The following is a 15,998-nucleotide window of genomic DNA, read 5'->3' on the forward strand; positions in this document are numbered from 1 at the left end:
GGTGTGTTTGTGTGTCACTTGTAAGTGTGTGTGTGTGTGTGTGTGAGAGAGAGAGAGAGAGAGAGAGACGTGTGTGGTCACAACCAAGCTGTAAATGCCTGTATGTGTGTGTGTAGGTGAGGGAGAGAGAGAGTTTGGTATTATAAGCAGTCGTGAGAAGTTATGGGCAGTTATGTAATGGTCCAGACCCTCAGCAGATGTGCCTCAAATGCACTCCTCCACACACACATACATACATACATACATACACACATACACACGTACTGTACATTCTCACAGCTAACACAACCAATCTCCTCTGGAGGGATGAGCAGTAATCAAATGAAGCTACGCTATACATACAGAAGTGTCCAGACCCTCCTTTTAATGAGTGGTTCAGCCATTGCCATAGAGAAGCACCGCCGCTCTGGTGCAGCTGTGCTGTCCGAAATCACTATGCCCAATGCCACCCGGCAGATAGAGGGGTTTGAGTGGCATTTTTTATCAATAACTAATCATCCATTATCAGGACCTGACCTCACTAATGCTCTCATGGCCGAATGCAATCAAATTCTCACAGCATTATGATCCATAATTTAATCTGTAAGGCCTTTGCAGAAGAGTAGAGGCCGGTACTGCAGCAAAGGGGCAACACACTCCCTGCTATTACGCTTGATTTCAAAAGCAGTTCTGGGGGGGCAAGTGTCTACAAACTTTTGGACATATAATGAATTCGGCACACACATACACATATATACTCGCTTTCTGTCTCACTCTCTCTCTCTCTGTCTCTCTCTGTCTGTAAACTTTTCAAAGCATACTTATTGATTATTGGTACCTTATTGATGGATATTCTGGACAACAAAATGTTGTCTGACTGCAGCGTGTGCAGGTTCTCTTCTCCTTGGACCACGGGCTTCTGTGGTGTCTCAGGTTTGGTGGTTAGAGAAGTGGGCTTGAGACCAGAAGGTTGTTGGTTCAATGCCCTGGGCTATGGGGAGTTGGGGTACACTGTCGAAAGTACAAGATTCTTGAGGAACTTGGAGGTTCTTCAACTTGAAACTGGGAAGGTAACCTCTGAAGAAACCTTCAAGAAACCTGTTTTCTTCTAAAAACCTTTTCCTGAAGCACATAAGTGGTTTCCTTCACAGTTTAGAAGTAAAGAATCTCCAAAAGTTCCATAAAAAATCTGTAGTGTAGCAGAGGAACAGTGCTTTCTCGTTCCTCAGCATTCATGGATGTGGTGCCATGAATGCATGTATGCTCCCTGGGGCGCTGAGGTGGCTTTCCACTGCTCAGGGTGTGTGTTCTCACTGTCCATAGTCATATGTGTGTGTGTTCACTGCCTGTATCCCGTATCTGAGAGTAAAAGCTTTGCCTGTTAGAGGGATGAGGAGGAGGAGGAGGAGAAGTGTAGATGATGAAGCTCAGTAAGCTGTTGGCTAAGCATTAAGAGTGGGTGAGGATCCCTCTCTCTCTATCCCTATGTTTCTCTCTGCCCCTTATTCTCTCTCTCTTTCTCTCTCTGTCTGGTCCGTGCCTGTATGTGTATGTGTGTGTGTGTGTGGCGGGGGGGGGGGGGGGGGGGGTATTTTTCTTTGGGGGTCTGCAGTGTTTGATTGCCGTGTGAGGATTTAACCCCACACAATGCCAGCCCTGTTCTGTGGCCCCAACACCACAGTGCTGGGGATGAGGGGCCCTGAGGTTAAAATATGTGTGCGGCACCTCCTCCTCCACATAACACACACACACACACACACACACACTGCCCTACTGCACCCGTGTCAACACAAGAAAAACATCACCAAAAAATCACTTTCTCAGGTCTTTATTCCACATGAATGACCCCCTTCATACGGAGGGTCTTTGAATGCGGATGTCTGCTGATTTGTGGTGTTTTTGAGGGATGAAAGGTGACGCTGTTGTTCATCCCTAAACGTCTAAAGGCAATAATTCTAATCATAATAACATTTTAGGTCTTTTGATGTCATTTCTTCACTTGAACCACCAATGAGAAAAATATTTAAATATTAATAAATACTATATTTTTTACTTATTAGTTTTTTTAGTATTTAAATAGTTTGCAAACCTTATGTTTTAGGTGAATAAATTTGAAAAACATTTTTACAAATGTTTTAATGCCAAATGAGTTTTTAACATAATTAAGTAATTATATATTAATACATTCTTCCCAATTGTATTGGGATTTTATGATAATGTATTTGGCATTTTTTTATTTGCTTTTTTTGTGTTACCAATAGGAGTTACATAGTAATTACATATGAACAAATAAGTAATGCTAAATAACAACATATTATTTATAAATATGTAATATTTATAAATAATATAATAACGGCCCATTTGATTTCATTATATGTGTGTTTTTTTTTTTTTTATAAACGAGTGTCAAATTTACTTTGCATGTAGTTACTGATTTGTAATTATTAAAAAATAATAATTCTTAGGGTTTAATAAAAGTCAAATGATAAGCATAATTCTCTTCTTCTGAATTTATGATTATATATTTGTTTGTTTTTACAAAAAAGTTATGTTTTAATGCTAAAAACAAGGCTAATGGGTAGTTACATGTAGTAAATACATATTAATAAATTCTTAATAATAACTTTATCATAAAATAATAATTTTATGATGAATGTCGTGCTAATATACATTTAATTTGTTACATTATTTTGTTTGTTTTCCTGTGTTGCAGGTAGCTCATCACTATCATATAATGCACCATCTCACACTGACCAGTCTCCCCGCTTGGCCGCCAAAGAAGGTAGGACTGAATTACTCTCCTAGAATTTACAAATACACATACATTTTAAGGAGTACTGTATTTTATTATTTTTCAGCTTAAACTCTAAGCATTGTATCATCAAGGAAATCATCGGCCATGTTAATCAATCCTAAGCCATATTCAGCTACATTTCCATAGACACAGTCATATATTTTTAATAATACCCAAAACGAATGACAGGAAATGACTGGCACTGACTGATACATTTTCATTAGCAACAGCTTTCAGCAGACGACTTATGCATTTAGCTCCATTCGTCCCAAACACAAAAAAGCATTACCTTTTCAAAATCTACTACCGTTATAGGAGAAATTGAACAGGGTGATCAAGGTGATCATTTAGCATTCTATCTCTATCTCTCTCCCTATCTCTCTCTCTGGGTGAGCGTATAATGGTTCAGACCTGCACGCTTGCTCGGCAGGTGCTGTCTTTGTTCTAGCTAAATAAAGAAGCGTGGCTGTTGAGTCGGTCATTCAGCGTCCACCTGAATGTGGAGGGCTTTTCAGAGCGTGGCGAATTAGCAAGACAAAAGCCACGTGCCTTAGAGCCCAGAGCCAACATAGACACACACCGAGAGAGAGAGAGAGAGAGAGAGAGAGAGAGAATCAGAGTAAAGAGGCAGGTGTCGTAGACCACCGTACAAAAAGAGAGATAGAGAGAGAATATACTTGAAGTGAATGGTCTCCATTTGAATGTTAAAAGTCCACCACACAATAAAAGCGTAGGACGTATGCTTAGTTAAGCAAGCTATTGTGTGCCTTTGAGTGCCTGTATTAGTCAGTGTTGGTTTTAGATTGGGAGTGTTGGGTACAAAAACAGTATTTTCAGCCACACACGCTGTGCTATATGTGTTTTAGAGGAGGTTGCGAGTGTTTGCTGTTTTTTGCGCACCTGAAATGAATCTGTGACGTTACTTTGGGTTAGTCTTGTTGTTCTGCAGCTGCTCCTGAGAGTCATACAGCTGCACTGTTAAAGGTAAATTAATAATCTCTACCATTAAAGATGATTTCCTGGACATAGCTGTGTCAATGATGAATCACCATTGGAAATATGAGGACATGTCGGTCAGGGCTTAGACTTCATCTGGTGTGGTTTGGAAAACCAGTCCTTAAAATGGTAATCAGTGTACCAGTGGTCCAGATTATAGGTTTCTTCAGTGGGCCAAGCCTCAATCTCATCCTCAATAGCTATGCTAAGAGCTAATTACCTGATGTTGTCATTAATATCGGATTATATATTATTTGAGAGAATTTGTTTGATTTCAGACATAATCACTGAACATATTGCTTTCATGAGCCTGTTATACTTATGTTTATAAACTTATGTTTCAGACAGAGAGAAAGATGAAAATACGGTGCAGAATAAAAGTTCTGTGGTTAGATTATTTGTATTTGCTGTGCAGGAGTACATTTCTATCTACACGTCTGTCTGTCTGTCTGTCTGTCTGTCTGTCTATCAGTCGATCTGTTTTTGTGTTTTCTGATTGAGAAATCGTTGGTGTTGAGACATCTGTTGTTTCTGATAAAGAAATCTTTGATGTTTTGTTAGAAGTCTCTGATGTTTTTGATAAAGTCTTTGTTGTATTTGATGAAATCTTTGTTGTTTTTGAAGGAGTCGTCTTTGTTGTTTTTAAAAGATCAGTATTGCTTTTATTAGAGAAGTCTTTGTTTTTGACCATTTTAATGGAGCTGTTTTTAAATAACAGTTTTTGGCATTGTTGATGGAGGAGACTTTGATATTTTAGTTTTTTTATGTTGGAGTTATGAATGGTTTTGATAGATGGATCTTTGGTGCATTTGATGTTATTTGATGTACCCATCTTTAACATTTATTTTGGAGTTTTTATAGTTTTGTAGTGTTTAGCCTATTTTTGTACATTTGTAAATTACCACAAATTACTCTGATAAAATGATTTAAACCGTCAGTGCTTAAAGCCTAGATTCCAACAAGACTTCTTTTTAACTTAAGATTTAAGATACATCATTGTAAGATCAGGTTTGTCCTGCAGTAGATGCATATGAGTCTGTGCTAAGTCTGAGCTAACATCTTCAGACTTTAGTCAACTCCAGGCCTGGAACAACACTGATAGCCCTAAGGTCCTGAGAGCAGTGCTATCTTGGATGGACCAGAAGAGAATATGTCCAGATAAGCGCTTGAGTAAAAGCAGAATATCTAAACCATGATGGGTGCTCTCAGCTCCTCATTATAGACATTAGTCCAAGGCATATTGAAGATTAGATAATTAGAAAACACTGTATGAGTTTTGTCCCAGAGCATTGTGATGGTTAACCCTTTCTATTAAATTGCACCTCTTATCCTGAATGCCAGCTGTGGCAAGTATTTCCAGGAATTGTGAAGTTTGTAAAGGCAAGAAAATAAGATACTTTGCACAAAGTTATAGTTAATAATCACAGTATTGATTGTTTTTGTTCCATATATATATACTCCTATGTATATATATATATATATATATATATATATATATATATATATATATATATATATATATATATATAGTTATGAACCATTAGCCCTGTCACACATAACATCTCACCAGCCACTTTAACCTCTAGTCTACACTAGACTAGATACAATGGTGGCCCATGGTTAAATCTATCAGTGTAGAATTGGAGATAACAGTGCACTACTGTGTTTCCTATTACAATATAAAAATACCACAAGAATTTACTGTGTAGTTTAAATCATAAAAGCAATAAAAATTTAAGTTGGCATGTTTGGTAATGTAGAAGCTGTACAAAGGTGTACAAAGAAATTTCAGCAGAAATATCAAATGTACAATATAGTCATTAGAATCGAGAAACAGTGAATGGTATGAAAAGTTGCATGATGTTATCTATGTCCATTTGTGGTGTAGTTGTAAGATGCTAACAGTCTGAACACAGTGAGATTGTGAGCATGGTGTCCTCTCCAGACTGTTTAGAAGTAGTGCTGGTCTAGACGTCTGGCTGAGCTGGACTGTTGTTTTGACTAGTGGAGCTGTAGCCCAGTCTCTAAGGAACCACCACACCCAGCACAGCACAGCCGAGATGAGTTAAGGGGAGGGGAGGTCTTTGAGCTGCATGGGGAGAAGGAAGGGCACAGTGGTCTGAGTCATTCTGAGCTCAGATAAAGCCGGCATCCATATTTATTTATTTTGTAAGTAATACAGGCTATTAATAGCAATATGAGTAAATAGTTACAACTGTTGTGTTGTGTATACATTCAAATTAAATGAAGTATTTTTGATTGAGACATCTTTGATGTTTTGGTGGAGATGTCATTGGAGTTTTTGATGGAGACGCCATTGGTGTTTTTGATGAAGAGGTCTTTGTTGTTTTTGATGGATACAGCTTTGGTGTTTTTATTGAAGATGTCTTTGGTGTTTTTGACAAAGACGTCTTTGGTGTTTTTGATGAAGAGATCTTTGGTGTTTTTGATGGAGACGTCTTTGGTGTTTTTGATGGAGAGCTCTGGTGTTTTTGATGGAGACGTCTTTGATGTTTTTGATGGATATGGCTTTGGTGTTTTTGATGGAGAGCTCTGGTGTTTTTGATGGAGACGTCTTTGGTGTTTTTGACGAAGACATCTTTGATGTTTTTGATGGATATGTCTTTGGTGTTTTTGACGAAGACGTCTTTGGTGTTTTTGATGGTTACAGCTTTGGTGTTTTTATTGGAGAAATCTTTGGTGTTTTTGACGAAGACGTTTTTGGTGTTTTTGATGGTTACAGCTTTGGTGTTTTTATTGGAGACGTCTTTGGTGTTTTTGACGAAGACGTTTTTGGTGTTTTTGACGAAGACGTTTTTGGTGTTTTTGATGTTTACAGCTTTGGTGTTTTTATTGGAGATGTCTTTGGTGTTTTTATTGGAGATGTCTTTGGTGTTTTTGACGAAGACATCTTTGTTGTTTTTGATAAAGACGTCTTTGGTGTTTATGGTGGAGAAGTCTGGTGTTTTTGATAGAAAACCTTTTCTTGCTTTTAATGTAGAGGTCTTCAGTGTTTCTGGTAAAAAGAAAAATCTATTTTCTATTAGCTTCCCAAGTCATCAAATTACAAAGATTTTACCTTGTTGGACAGGGTTTCTTTCCACAAGAAAGACTATATGCACAAAAGTAACTTTTAAATAAAATTTAAACCATATTAAAATATCTTTCAGCAGAAGTTCTACCATTCTTTTGTTATCTTCAACTTTACAGCAGTTAAGCGTACTCGATGATAACTGTAAACTTCTTCTAAGGTTCTCTGAACCAACCTGCCTCACGTTTTACACTGCTCACCCCTGAAACGTCTGCCAGTCCAGACGCAAAATATTGTCACGGTTTTTCAAACCTGGAATCCGCTACCATTGGAGTTCTAGAGTGACCACATTATCAACAGGATCTCCACTCTGAGGTGTTTGAGCTTTGGGATTTGAGATCTAGACAGCCATTGCTGGTTTTTCCTCTGTTATGGCTTAAGCTCACTGTTCCTCCAGCTTCTCGGCCTATCAGACAGTAGGTAGTAATGTCCACAGCCATTGTTTTCTTTTCGAATTCCGAAGTTGTGTTTCGTCTGCTCACTCTCTTGCTTTTTTCCCCATTTTTTTTCTCTCTCTCTCTCCCTGGATTGTGGCCCTTCTCCTTCTCCTGGAAGGAGGTACGCTGATGTGTGTTTTTTCATGGCGGAGGGGGTGAAAAAGCGAGGGAAAAAAGGGCCAGGAAAACAAAGAGAGGTTGTGTGCAGGCTCAGCAGGCAGGAAACGTAACTCTCTCAGGACTTTCCCTCCCTCCATCTCTCTCTCTCTCTCTCTCTCTCTCTCTCTCTCTATTTCTTTCTTTCTCTCTCTCTCTCTCTCTCTCTCTCTCTCTCTCTCTTTCCCCCCTTGCACCAAGTCTTGCTCCAGATCACTCTAGAGAGAAAAAGAAAGAAAGATGGAGACATTCAGCCATTCAGCACGAGAAACTGTGAGAATCTGCGAGAACTGTGAGAGTAATTATTGCACATACAGAACCTCTGCTAGGATATGATCATCTGGCTCTTATCTCTTTACATGGATTGTGTTTCAAGCTGTTTTTGACTGTTTCTATTGGTCCATTCATCATGAAGATAAATCTGCAGTTTCAAATGATGGTAAAGGGTTTTGAAGTGACAGCGACTGCTTGAAAAATATTGCCAGAGCAAAAGCAGTCATTAATTACTGTATAAAGAAGCCGTGTCTTTTCCTTCCAATACGAGCTCTGCTCTGATAGGCATGGCCGAAACACTGTCTGGCTTTCTTCAAGCTCGCTCTGCTTGTCTGGGAGAGTCAGAAAGACTTCTATAGCTAGGTCGGCCACCCTCAGATACTACAGTATTGTTCCCAGTGAGAAATGTTGGCTCAGGATGTATTGTGATTTTGAAACAAGTGGGCTGTATTTTCAACTCCTTCCAAGTCAAATGTTTGCTTTGTTCTCGGTAGTAAGATTTTCGTAGGTCCACCCAACACAGGATTTTAAGAAAAGTCACCAGAAGATGGCAATATTAGCTCATTCTTACCACTAGACCACATGCAAGATCGCTGCCCTGGATAGAAGTCAGAAAGAAGTGATGTAAGAGTTGTTCCCGTTACACACATTCTGGAGAACCAATGATCTGGTCAGACATTTGTGTAAGGGATAGTTTTCATTAGCACGAAAATGGCTGACTCAAACCTAGCAGGTTATGTGATACCTAATGGGATGGGTAGGTCCCCTATAACAGTACAGTTTCAGCACATTTTAGTGGTTTCCCTGCTTTAACACACCCACAGCAACTCTGAAAGGACTGGCTAGTGAAATATAGTCTGATTATTAGATATTGATCTAATGTGGTTATACACGTGTAATAGAGTGATGGCAATTACTGCTGCTTTTCCTGTTACAGCTACTGAGACACACTTGTGTATTGACTACAGCTTTGACCCATAATTACATATGTTTCACATGTGTTTACTAGTATTAACACATCACTGGTACTTGTTAATATGTAATTACATAGTTATTTGGGACGCTTAATTCATACTGGTGCAACCTAGTGGGAATGTATAGCAAAGCAACAACAATAGACTTTAGATTTTCAGATTTTCTGCAAGTTGATCAGAAGATCTCAAGAGAGAGAGCCAGTGATTCTCTAAAGCTTTTTCTTGCTCTGAAAAGTCTCTATACCGTTGTTTACAATGTTGCTACTACACGACTTAGTCAAGATTAGCAACACTCAGTGCTGTAAGCTTCAGTAGCTTCGTCATTAGGGCCAGAAGGGCAGTCGTGCTGTCGGAAGAATGGGGATACTGATTAGCAGTGATAGCTGGCTAATTTCCGTGTGGGACAGAAGGATCAGCATTATGCTGCGAGGCACAATGAGACCGTTTTGGAGGCACATATGAGAACACGTGGCTATCCAGAACACGCATGGGAAACATACAAGTGTCTCCTTGATTTCCTGCCGTCTACATCCACTGTGTCCTCCCGTTCAGATTGCACACTTCTCGGTTGTATGGTAGAGAAAGTGGAGCTGTAATGTTTAGAGCAATGATAGCTAAATTTGCGAGCCTCTGATGCAATATTAAAAACGGAATTTCTGGTTTCTGGCAGACGCAGATTGTGAAGTGATTTATAGCGAGCAAAACCTGAATGGAAATGTTTCATTGTGGGTTTTCAGAGTGTGTGTGTTCAGTGTGTGTGTGTTCAGTGTGTGTGTGTTCAGTGTGTGTTCAACCGGTCAGTCTGTTGCAACCTCCTTAACTGTAATTTATAGCAGTCATGTTAGGCCGTAGTCCTGCTCTGAGACGATGCTGAAAGCCAGATAAAACCACACAACTCTGACCAGATATCCTCTCTCATTCTCTCTCGCTCGCTCTCTCTCACCATTCACACACACAGACCGAGTCACCAGAGGGTGTCTCCTGACATTTCTCTTTTTCCAATACACGCTCATGTTTCCACAAGTAAAAAATAAATAAATGCAAACTGGGCGTTGAGCTTGCCAGTAAGGATATAAAGATATAAACACGTTTAGCCCAGTCTAAATAGGCTACGTATTTAACAGACACTCAGTATTTCACAGCATCCCACTGGCAGATACCCTGAGCAATTTCTGTGATAAAAAAAAATAATAATAAAAATTGAAAAAAAATTGTGAGACTGAGCTAAACATCTTTCTTTTCTCAGCAGATGCCTCGTATGATGCTGTACGGAGGACAGGCTGGTCCAACAACATGCACAGTGGCAAAGGTAATTATTATGCTTATGGTAGAGCAAGGCATCTGCACTCATCAGTATTGAAGTGCACCAGTGAGATGAGTGTATCTGTATTAGAGTGATCAATAAAGTCTAACTGCCCGAATAAAGATGTGCAATTGATTTATCCTCAGCTTAGACTTCTAAGACTTCTTTTACCCAACATAAGCCACTGTAGGTGTTGTCAGCATGTTGGAAAGGCCAACAACCCTGCTACTGTAGCTTTACACTAGTGTTACACTTTATTCAGGTGTTAATCTTAGTGTTACTGTGAATGATTCTGTAGTGATTCTAGATTATTCATTAACATCTATAAAACTAAGGCAATACTTTACTTCCGTAGTCCATTGGAAATCCAACATTCAACTGAATGTCTCTTCAATGCAACTGAACTCTAAGCTGAATGTAAATGACTGTCTATTGCATGTAAGCCTAAACCTAATCATAAGTTTTTGGGGTTAGATTTAGGGTTAGATTTAAGGTTTAGGTTAGGGTTAGGGTCATTCAGAACGGCTCTAGGTGTTTTTCTCAGTGGCGGTGTAAGGGAGACATTGAGTGTGATTACCTGCACTTCATTATCCGATAACTGCAGAAGATCAGATTTTGTCGGTATTCCAATCAACGTGTTTACATGCACTCGAGTAAGCAGATAATGATAAACTCCAGGTCTACCTGAGTCAGGCAGTAATCGGAGGTCTGCTTGCTGACCAGCCAATAAACTCACATAGAATAAGATTTGACGTAACCCCAAAAGATGTGGCATATCACCCAAACCCAAACCCAAAAATCATGCAGCAGCTTTTTTTACACATTGAGACACAATATGAACGTATGTCATCTGGAAGATAATTTTCAGTATATTTAATGTTTAATTTTTCATATTTAATGATATTTAAATCCTTCAGTTTCACCATCACCCCGAAAGTGTTTTGTCGCCAGTCTCACGGGTGCTGTTATACACTGCTTGCATGTTTCTGGTTCCACAATCTGTTTTCACTGAGAAATCTGAGAGAATGCTGGTTAAAGAGTGTCCATGCACTGAGAAATCTGATTACTAAGCTAAAATCCATCTGTCTTTATCTGACTTTGTTCTGATATAAGAGTTTGGAGTATGCTGGTTACATGATCACTTGAATAATCAGATAAATGCAGAAATTCTAAATGGATTTTTAGGAACATGTAAACACACTCCAGATCCACTGTGAGTTGGAAGGCAAATAGTACCCAAAGACAAAGAACTTCAAGGTTATCAATATTACATATAATACATCAGAATATGGAGGTAGGTTCACTGGTCATTTTGGATAGCAAAGTGGCTGTATTTGCAATCAAGCCTTTGTCAAGACTTTGTTTCCATCAACAATTAAATGATGTCAACATTTTGAGAGATTGATGAAATTCCTCTTTAATCTAAACACGTATTTGCTTTTTTCCAGTGATCTATAGAACAGGGGAGCAGTGATTAGGTCTCCAGCCTTTGGTTGTAAGCTTTAGCGCTCCATTAAGCACTTAGTGGTGCGACCAGCTGCTGGACTTGTTTTTTTTGGACGAGGCCTGGTGTGTGGAGGGACATTGACTTAATGTGTCTGCTCACTGTCTCACTTTCTCCCAGGCTCCCCAACTGTAGTCCCTCAGAACGTGTCTAAGAGCACTGAACAGACCCGGCCTCAGCCAGGTAACCCAGATCCTTTCCTTTTATTCTGCTGAAATATTGCAGGTGCTAAACAATACACAATAACATAAGTAAACCACTTTATTACAGCACTTAACACCATCTGTCTTCTCCCTCAGATCCCTATCAGATCCTCGGTCCCACAAGCAGTCGACTTGCCAACCCAGGTACGAAGCTAAAGCAAATTGTTAGCTATTATAGATATCTCAGGGGGTTCACACCTGACTCAGCTAATTAGCATGGCCTTAATACCATGAATTTAGAGTAGAAGAAAGAGAAAACATCATTTCTGTAGAGCTTGCAGAGCTTGCAGAGCTAGGTTTGGCACCCCTGAGCAAGATCATTGGAACATATACCATAATTTCCTCGGTTTCAGACAATGGAAAGCAAAATACAGCAAGGCATGCTAAAGACATTACAAGTAGTGAAGCAGCAGGGGATGATTGATTCTTCAGCTTTTCTACACCCTGTTTAAATCTGTTACTGTTTACATCCAGGCTCAGGTCAGATCCAGCTGTGGCAGTTTCTGTTGGAGCTCCTGTCGGACAGCGCCAACGCAGGCTGCATCACATGGGAGGGCACCAACGGCGAGTTCAAGATGACTGACCCGGACGAGGTGGCGCGGCGCTGGGGCGAGCGCAAAAGCAAACCCAACATGAACTACGACAAGCTGAGCCGCGCACTGCGCTACTACTACGACAAGAACATCATGACCAAGGTGCACGGCAAGCGCTACGCCTACAAGTTTGACTTCCACGGCATTGCACAGGCCCTGCAGCCGCACCCCACAGAGTCGTCCATGTACAAGTACCCGCCCGACCTGGCCTACGTGCCTTCTTACCACGCGCACCAGCAGAAGGTCAACTTTGTGTCTCCACACCCGCCCTCCATGCCCGTCACCTCCTCCAACTTCTTCGGCCCCACTAACCCCTACTGGAGCTCTCCAACGGGGGGAATCTACCCCAGTGCCAGCGTACCCCGCCACCCCAACTCCCACGTGCCCTCCCACTTGGGCAGTTACTACTAAAGCCCTTCACCCCTTTGCTTCACAACTCACATGCCAACCCCGAGCTGCACTCAGAAAGAAAGAAAAAAAGAAAGAAATTGAAAAGGATGCTGGAAACAAGGGAATGTTCTTCTGCGTCTCTTCTGATGAACATGGCTGATTTTGCAACATGAAGGAACTAATTGAAGAAGGGAACGAAAAAGAACGAACCGAAAAACTGGATGATGTCTCGATCCACTTCAAAATGGAGTACTACTTATTCACAGGACAAGTGACTGCTTGGTTTTGTGTGTTTGTTTTGTCTGGAGCATTTTTGTTTTGTCTGGAGCATTTTTGTTTTGTCTGGAGCATTTTTGTTTTGTCTGTTTCTATGTGTTTATGTGCCTTTTGATTCCTGGACACAGGTTGGGCCAAAGCACCTCCTCCTCACACATGGATACCCAACATAAATGCTTACCTTTCCTTTTTTAAATTGACTGAGAAAAATGAGTCACTCGAAGCCTAAAGCTCTGTTTGGCTTGTTTTGCAAATGTGAAATTTCCCCAGTCTCTTTATTCGGGCTTATCCTAAACCACGTTGGTATTGTAGCACAAAGATCACGAAATGGCAGAACGAGCCGTACTGTGAATGCTCTTTCTCTGCTACTTCAGATGATCTCAACAGTCCGACGTTCAGAAGCTAGAAAAAACTAGGGCCAGGATGTTGGACGTCTCTGTTTGTCCGTCCATTACATTTGTGGACTAGAATCCCACCATACACTGTTAACAGCATAGATTATTGAGGAACTTTTGGAGGTTCTTCAGTTTGAAACAGTGGAGGAACCTCATAAGGACCTTTGAGAAACATTAATCAAAAATGTTCCTTGAAGGTTCTTCCACAGTTCCACCTCCAGAGTTTCCTCAAGGATCGTATTCCTTTAACAGAGTAGGACGAACCCCTGGAAAAAAATGGCAACTGGAATGTGCTACCATTCACCCCTGACTTGTCCTCCGAACTGGAATGCTATAGCGTCGGCCATGGCCGAGAAAAGTGATGTAAGGTTTCCTGAAGGTTTGTGCCATAGTTTTTTGCCAGACTACACATAATATAGGTGCCAAAAAAGAATTATCTGGAGCAAAGCCATTGCAGAACCACTTTTAGCTCCTTAAAGAACCTTTCTATGGTTTCTATGGCGTGTGAAAAACCTTCTAAACCTTCTAAAAAAAATTAAACACCACAAAATGTCAAGGAGGTGTCAAAGGTGTTTCCTGGGGAAGAACCAGTGTTCCTTTTCCTATCAATGGCCATATCAGTATTAATGTTGTCTCCCACTCAGCTGAGACAGCTGCACTTCCCTGCCTCTTCAGTGTTGTACTTCCAGGGTTCTAGAAGGAATGTTTCCATTTGCTAGTCGGTGTGTCCAAACTCGTCCAAACTCCCAGAAGGAACGTTCACTTTAGGACAGAGCGATCAGTGCTAGCATCAATGATTTGATTGGCTGTTAAATGTGTCAATCATCACAGTTTAAAAAAAAAAAATCTCATGGCTGATATTGCTATTACAATCAAATCTGTAGGAATGAATCCAATGCTGAAAGGCGGCCAACTGCTGAAGGCTTGTGGTTGATTTTGTGAAGAACAATAAAAATGTTGGTTATATAAAAGGTTATATTACAGCATGTTAAGCCAAACTAGGCTAGTGCTGATGTGAAGACTGTCTATAAGGCAGATGATAAAGTTTAATCCACTTAGTCCTATTTTTCAAAAGCATTCCAAAGTGGTTTTCCTTTCACCACTGTACCTCGCTGTTTTTAACCCTAGTTTTGTGTTTGTGCTTTTTTTTTATTATTATTATTAATAAATATGCCAGTGAAAGTTCAATCCACTTGAACTCATCTCACAGATGTAACTCAAGCGTCATTCCACTTCAAATGCAATTCCTTAACACATTACCGTTTGTCCTAAAGTCCTTACCTGAAGCTACTTAGATCACTGAACAGTTGAATGTGGACATTATGCAAAAGTACCTCTTTAAGATAAAAAAGGTTTAATGATTATAAGTAGTTAACAGTTAACAGCAACACAAAAGGTTGATACCAGAGAGATCCTCAGATTCGCGAACGCTGTGCGTTTGTCAGACCTATTTGCTATTATTTTTGAATCAACGGTCAACTAGGCATTAAAAGCATCTTACTGTATAAATTATGCAGAGTTATTTTCATATGTGACAGTATTAAAAGATCAAGAAAATTAATACGAGTTGACCTCGGTCAAAATGCAAACTTTTTAAAGCCGTTGCTGAAGGTAGTCTGTACAGCATTAATGTTTTGTATCTGTACATTTGGGCAATAACTTTATGAATGTTTTTTTTTTTTTCATTTATTAGTTTGTAATGTGCTCTGGGCCTCGCCTTGGTGAGGTGAAAGCATTTGATTTGTATGTTTTTTTTTTTATTATTGATACCACAAATGCCTTGTAGACAATCATTTGTCTTTACAGACCACAATTGTGACACTTTCTCAAGTGCAAAATGCTTCTCCTGCTAAAGATCCAAAGGCCAAATCTAGATTCAAGCGTGCCTCACCTGTTGATTGGAGAGTTGCAAAATTCTCCACTGAATTTTCCTTAACAAAATGCGAAAAAGTAAAAAATAAATACTGAAATAAAAATACCATATCATCTCTTCAAAGCATCACTATCTAATGAAGGAAATGTGCTATTTCATATATGCAATGTATTTTGGATTTTATATATGAAAATATATATATATAATTTTGCAATTAATCTTTTTGTTACTATTGTTGTTCCTGCAGTGTATTATTACCTTTTATAAAAGGGCTTTGTAGATAAAATGTGATAAAAAAAATAAATGTTTTTACATTACAAACTACTGAAATGAGTATTCTTATTGTTTTAAAGTGTGCTGCCTGCCATTAGTCTGTTTAGACTGAATTTTCACTGAAGTTTGTGGACAGTTTCCTTCATATTAGATCATTCTGGGTCACTTGTCTTTATAAGCTGAGCTAAGAAAATGGATATATGGATATGTATATTCATAAGCATAAACATTAACATTTCTGAAGATACAAAGATAATTCGAGGTGAAATAAACATGAACACAAAATGAATCACTTTTAATTTAATACAATTAACAAATTCAATAATGATTATTAACTTAAATAGATGTTGCTGATACATAGCAGAACCAACTTTTTTAGTGTATTTAATGTATACTTATATTTGTATCCCGTAATTTCTAGATTTAATACATTTGAAAAGGTAAAATGAGGTAATTAACTCTTTAGATTGCATGAAAGATGCCATACT

General features: G+C 39.4%; 1 protein-coding gene across 6 annotated transcripts in view; it reads left to right on the top strand.

Annotated features, from left to right (window-relative positions):
* The window catches only part of fli1 (Fli-1 proto-oncogene, ETS transcription factor), a 42,840-nt gene extending 27,316 nt beyond the window's left edge, over positions 1-15,524 (top strand). For 4 of the 6 annotated variants that reach the window (XM_072694826.1, XM_072694828.1, XM_072694829.1 and 1 more), the window contains 5 exons: positions 2,693-2,761; positions 9,947-10,009; positions 11,628-11,690; positions 11,807-11,854; positions 12,185-15,524. In XM_072694826.1, the coding sequence (XP_072550927.1) occupies positions 2,693-2,761; positions 9,947-10,009; positions 11,628-11,690; positions 11,807-11,854; positions 12,185-12,714 (773 nt within the window). In that variant the 3' untranslated portion in view covers positions 12,715-15,524. The remainder of the gene's footprint in view (positions 1-2,692; positions 2,762-9,946; positions 10,010-11,627; positions 11,691-11,806; positions 11,855-12,184) is intronic. The other 2 variants (XM_072694827.1, XM_072694830.1) reach the window with 1 other exon arrangement.
* The last annotated feature ends 474 nt before the right edge of the window (positions 15,525-15,998 follow it).

This window comes from Salminus brasiliensis, chromosome 13, assembly GCF_030463535.1.
Source record: "Salminus brasiliensis chromosome 13, fSalBra1.hap2, whole genome shotgun sequence".
Taxonomy (NCBI): domain Eukaryota; kingdom Metazoa; phylum Chordata; class Actinopteri; order Characiformes; family Bryconidae; genus Salminus; species Salminus brasiliensis.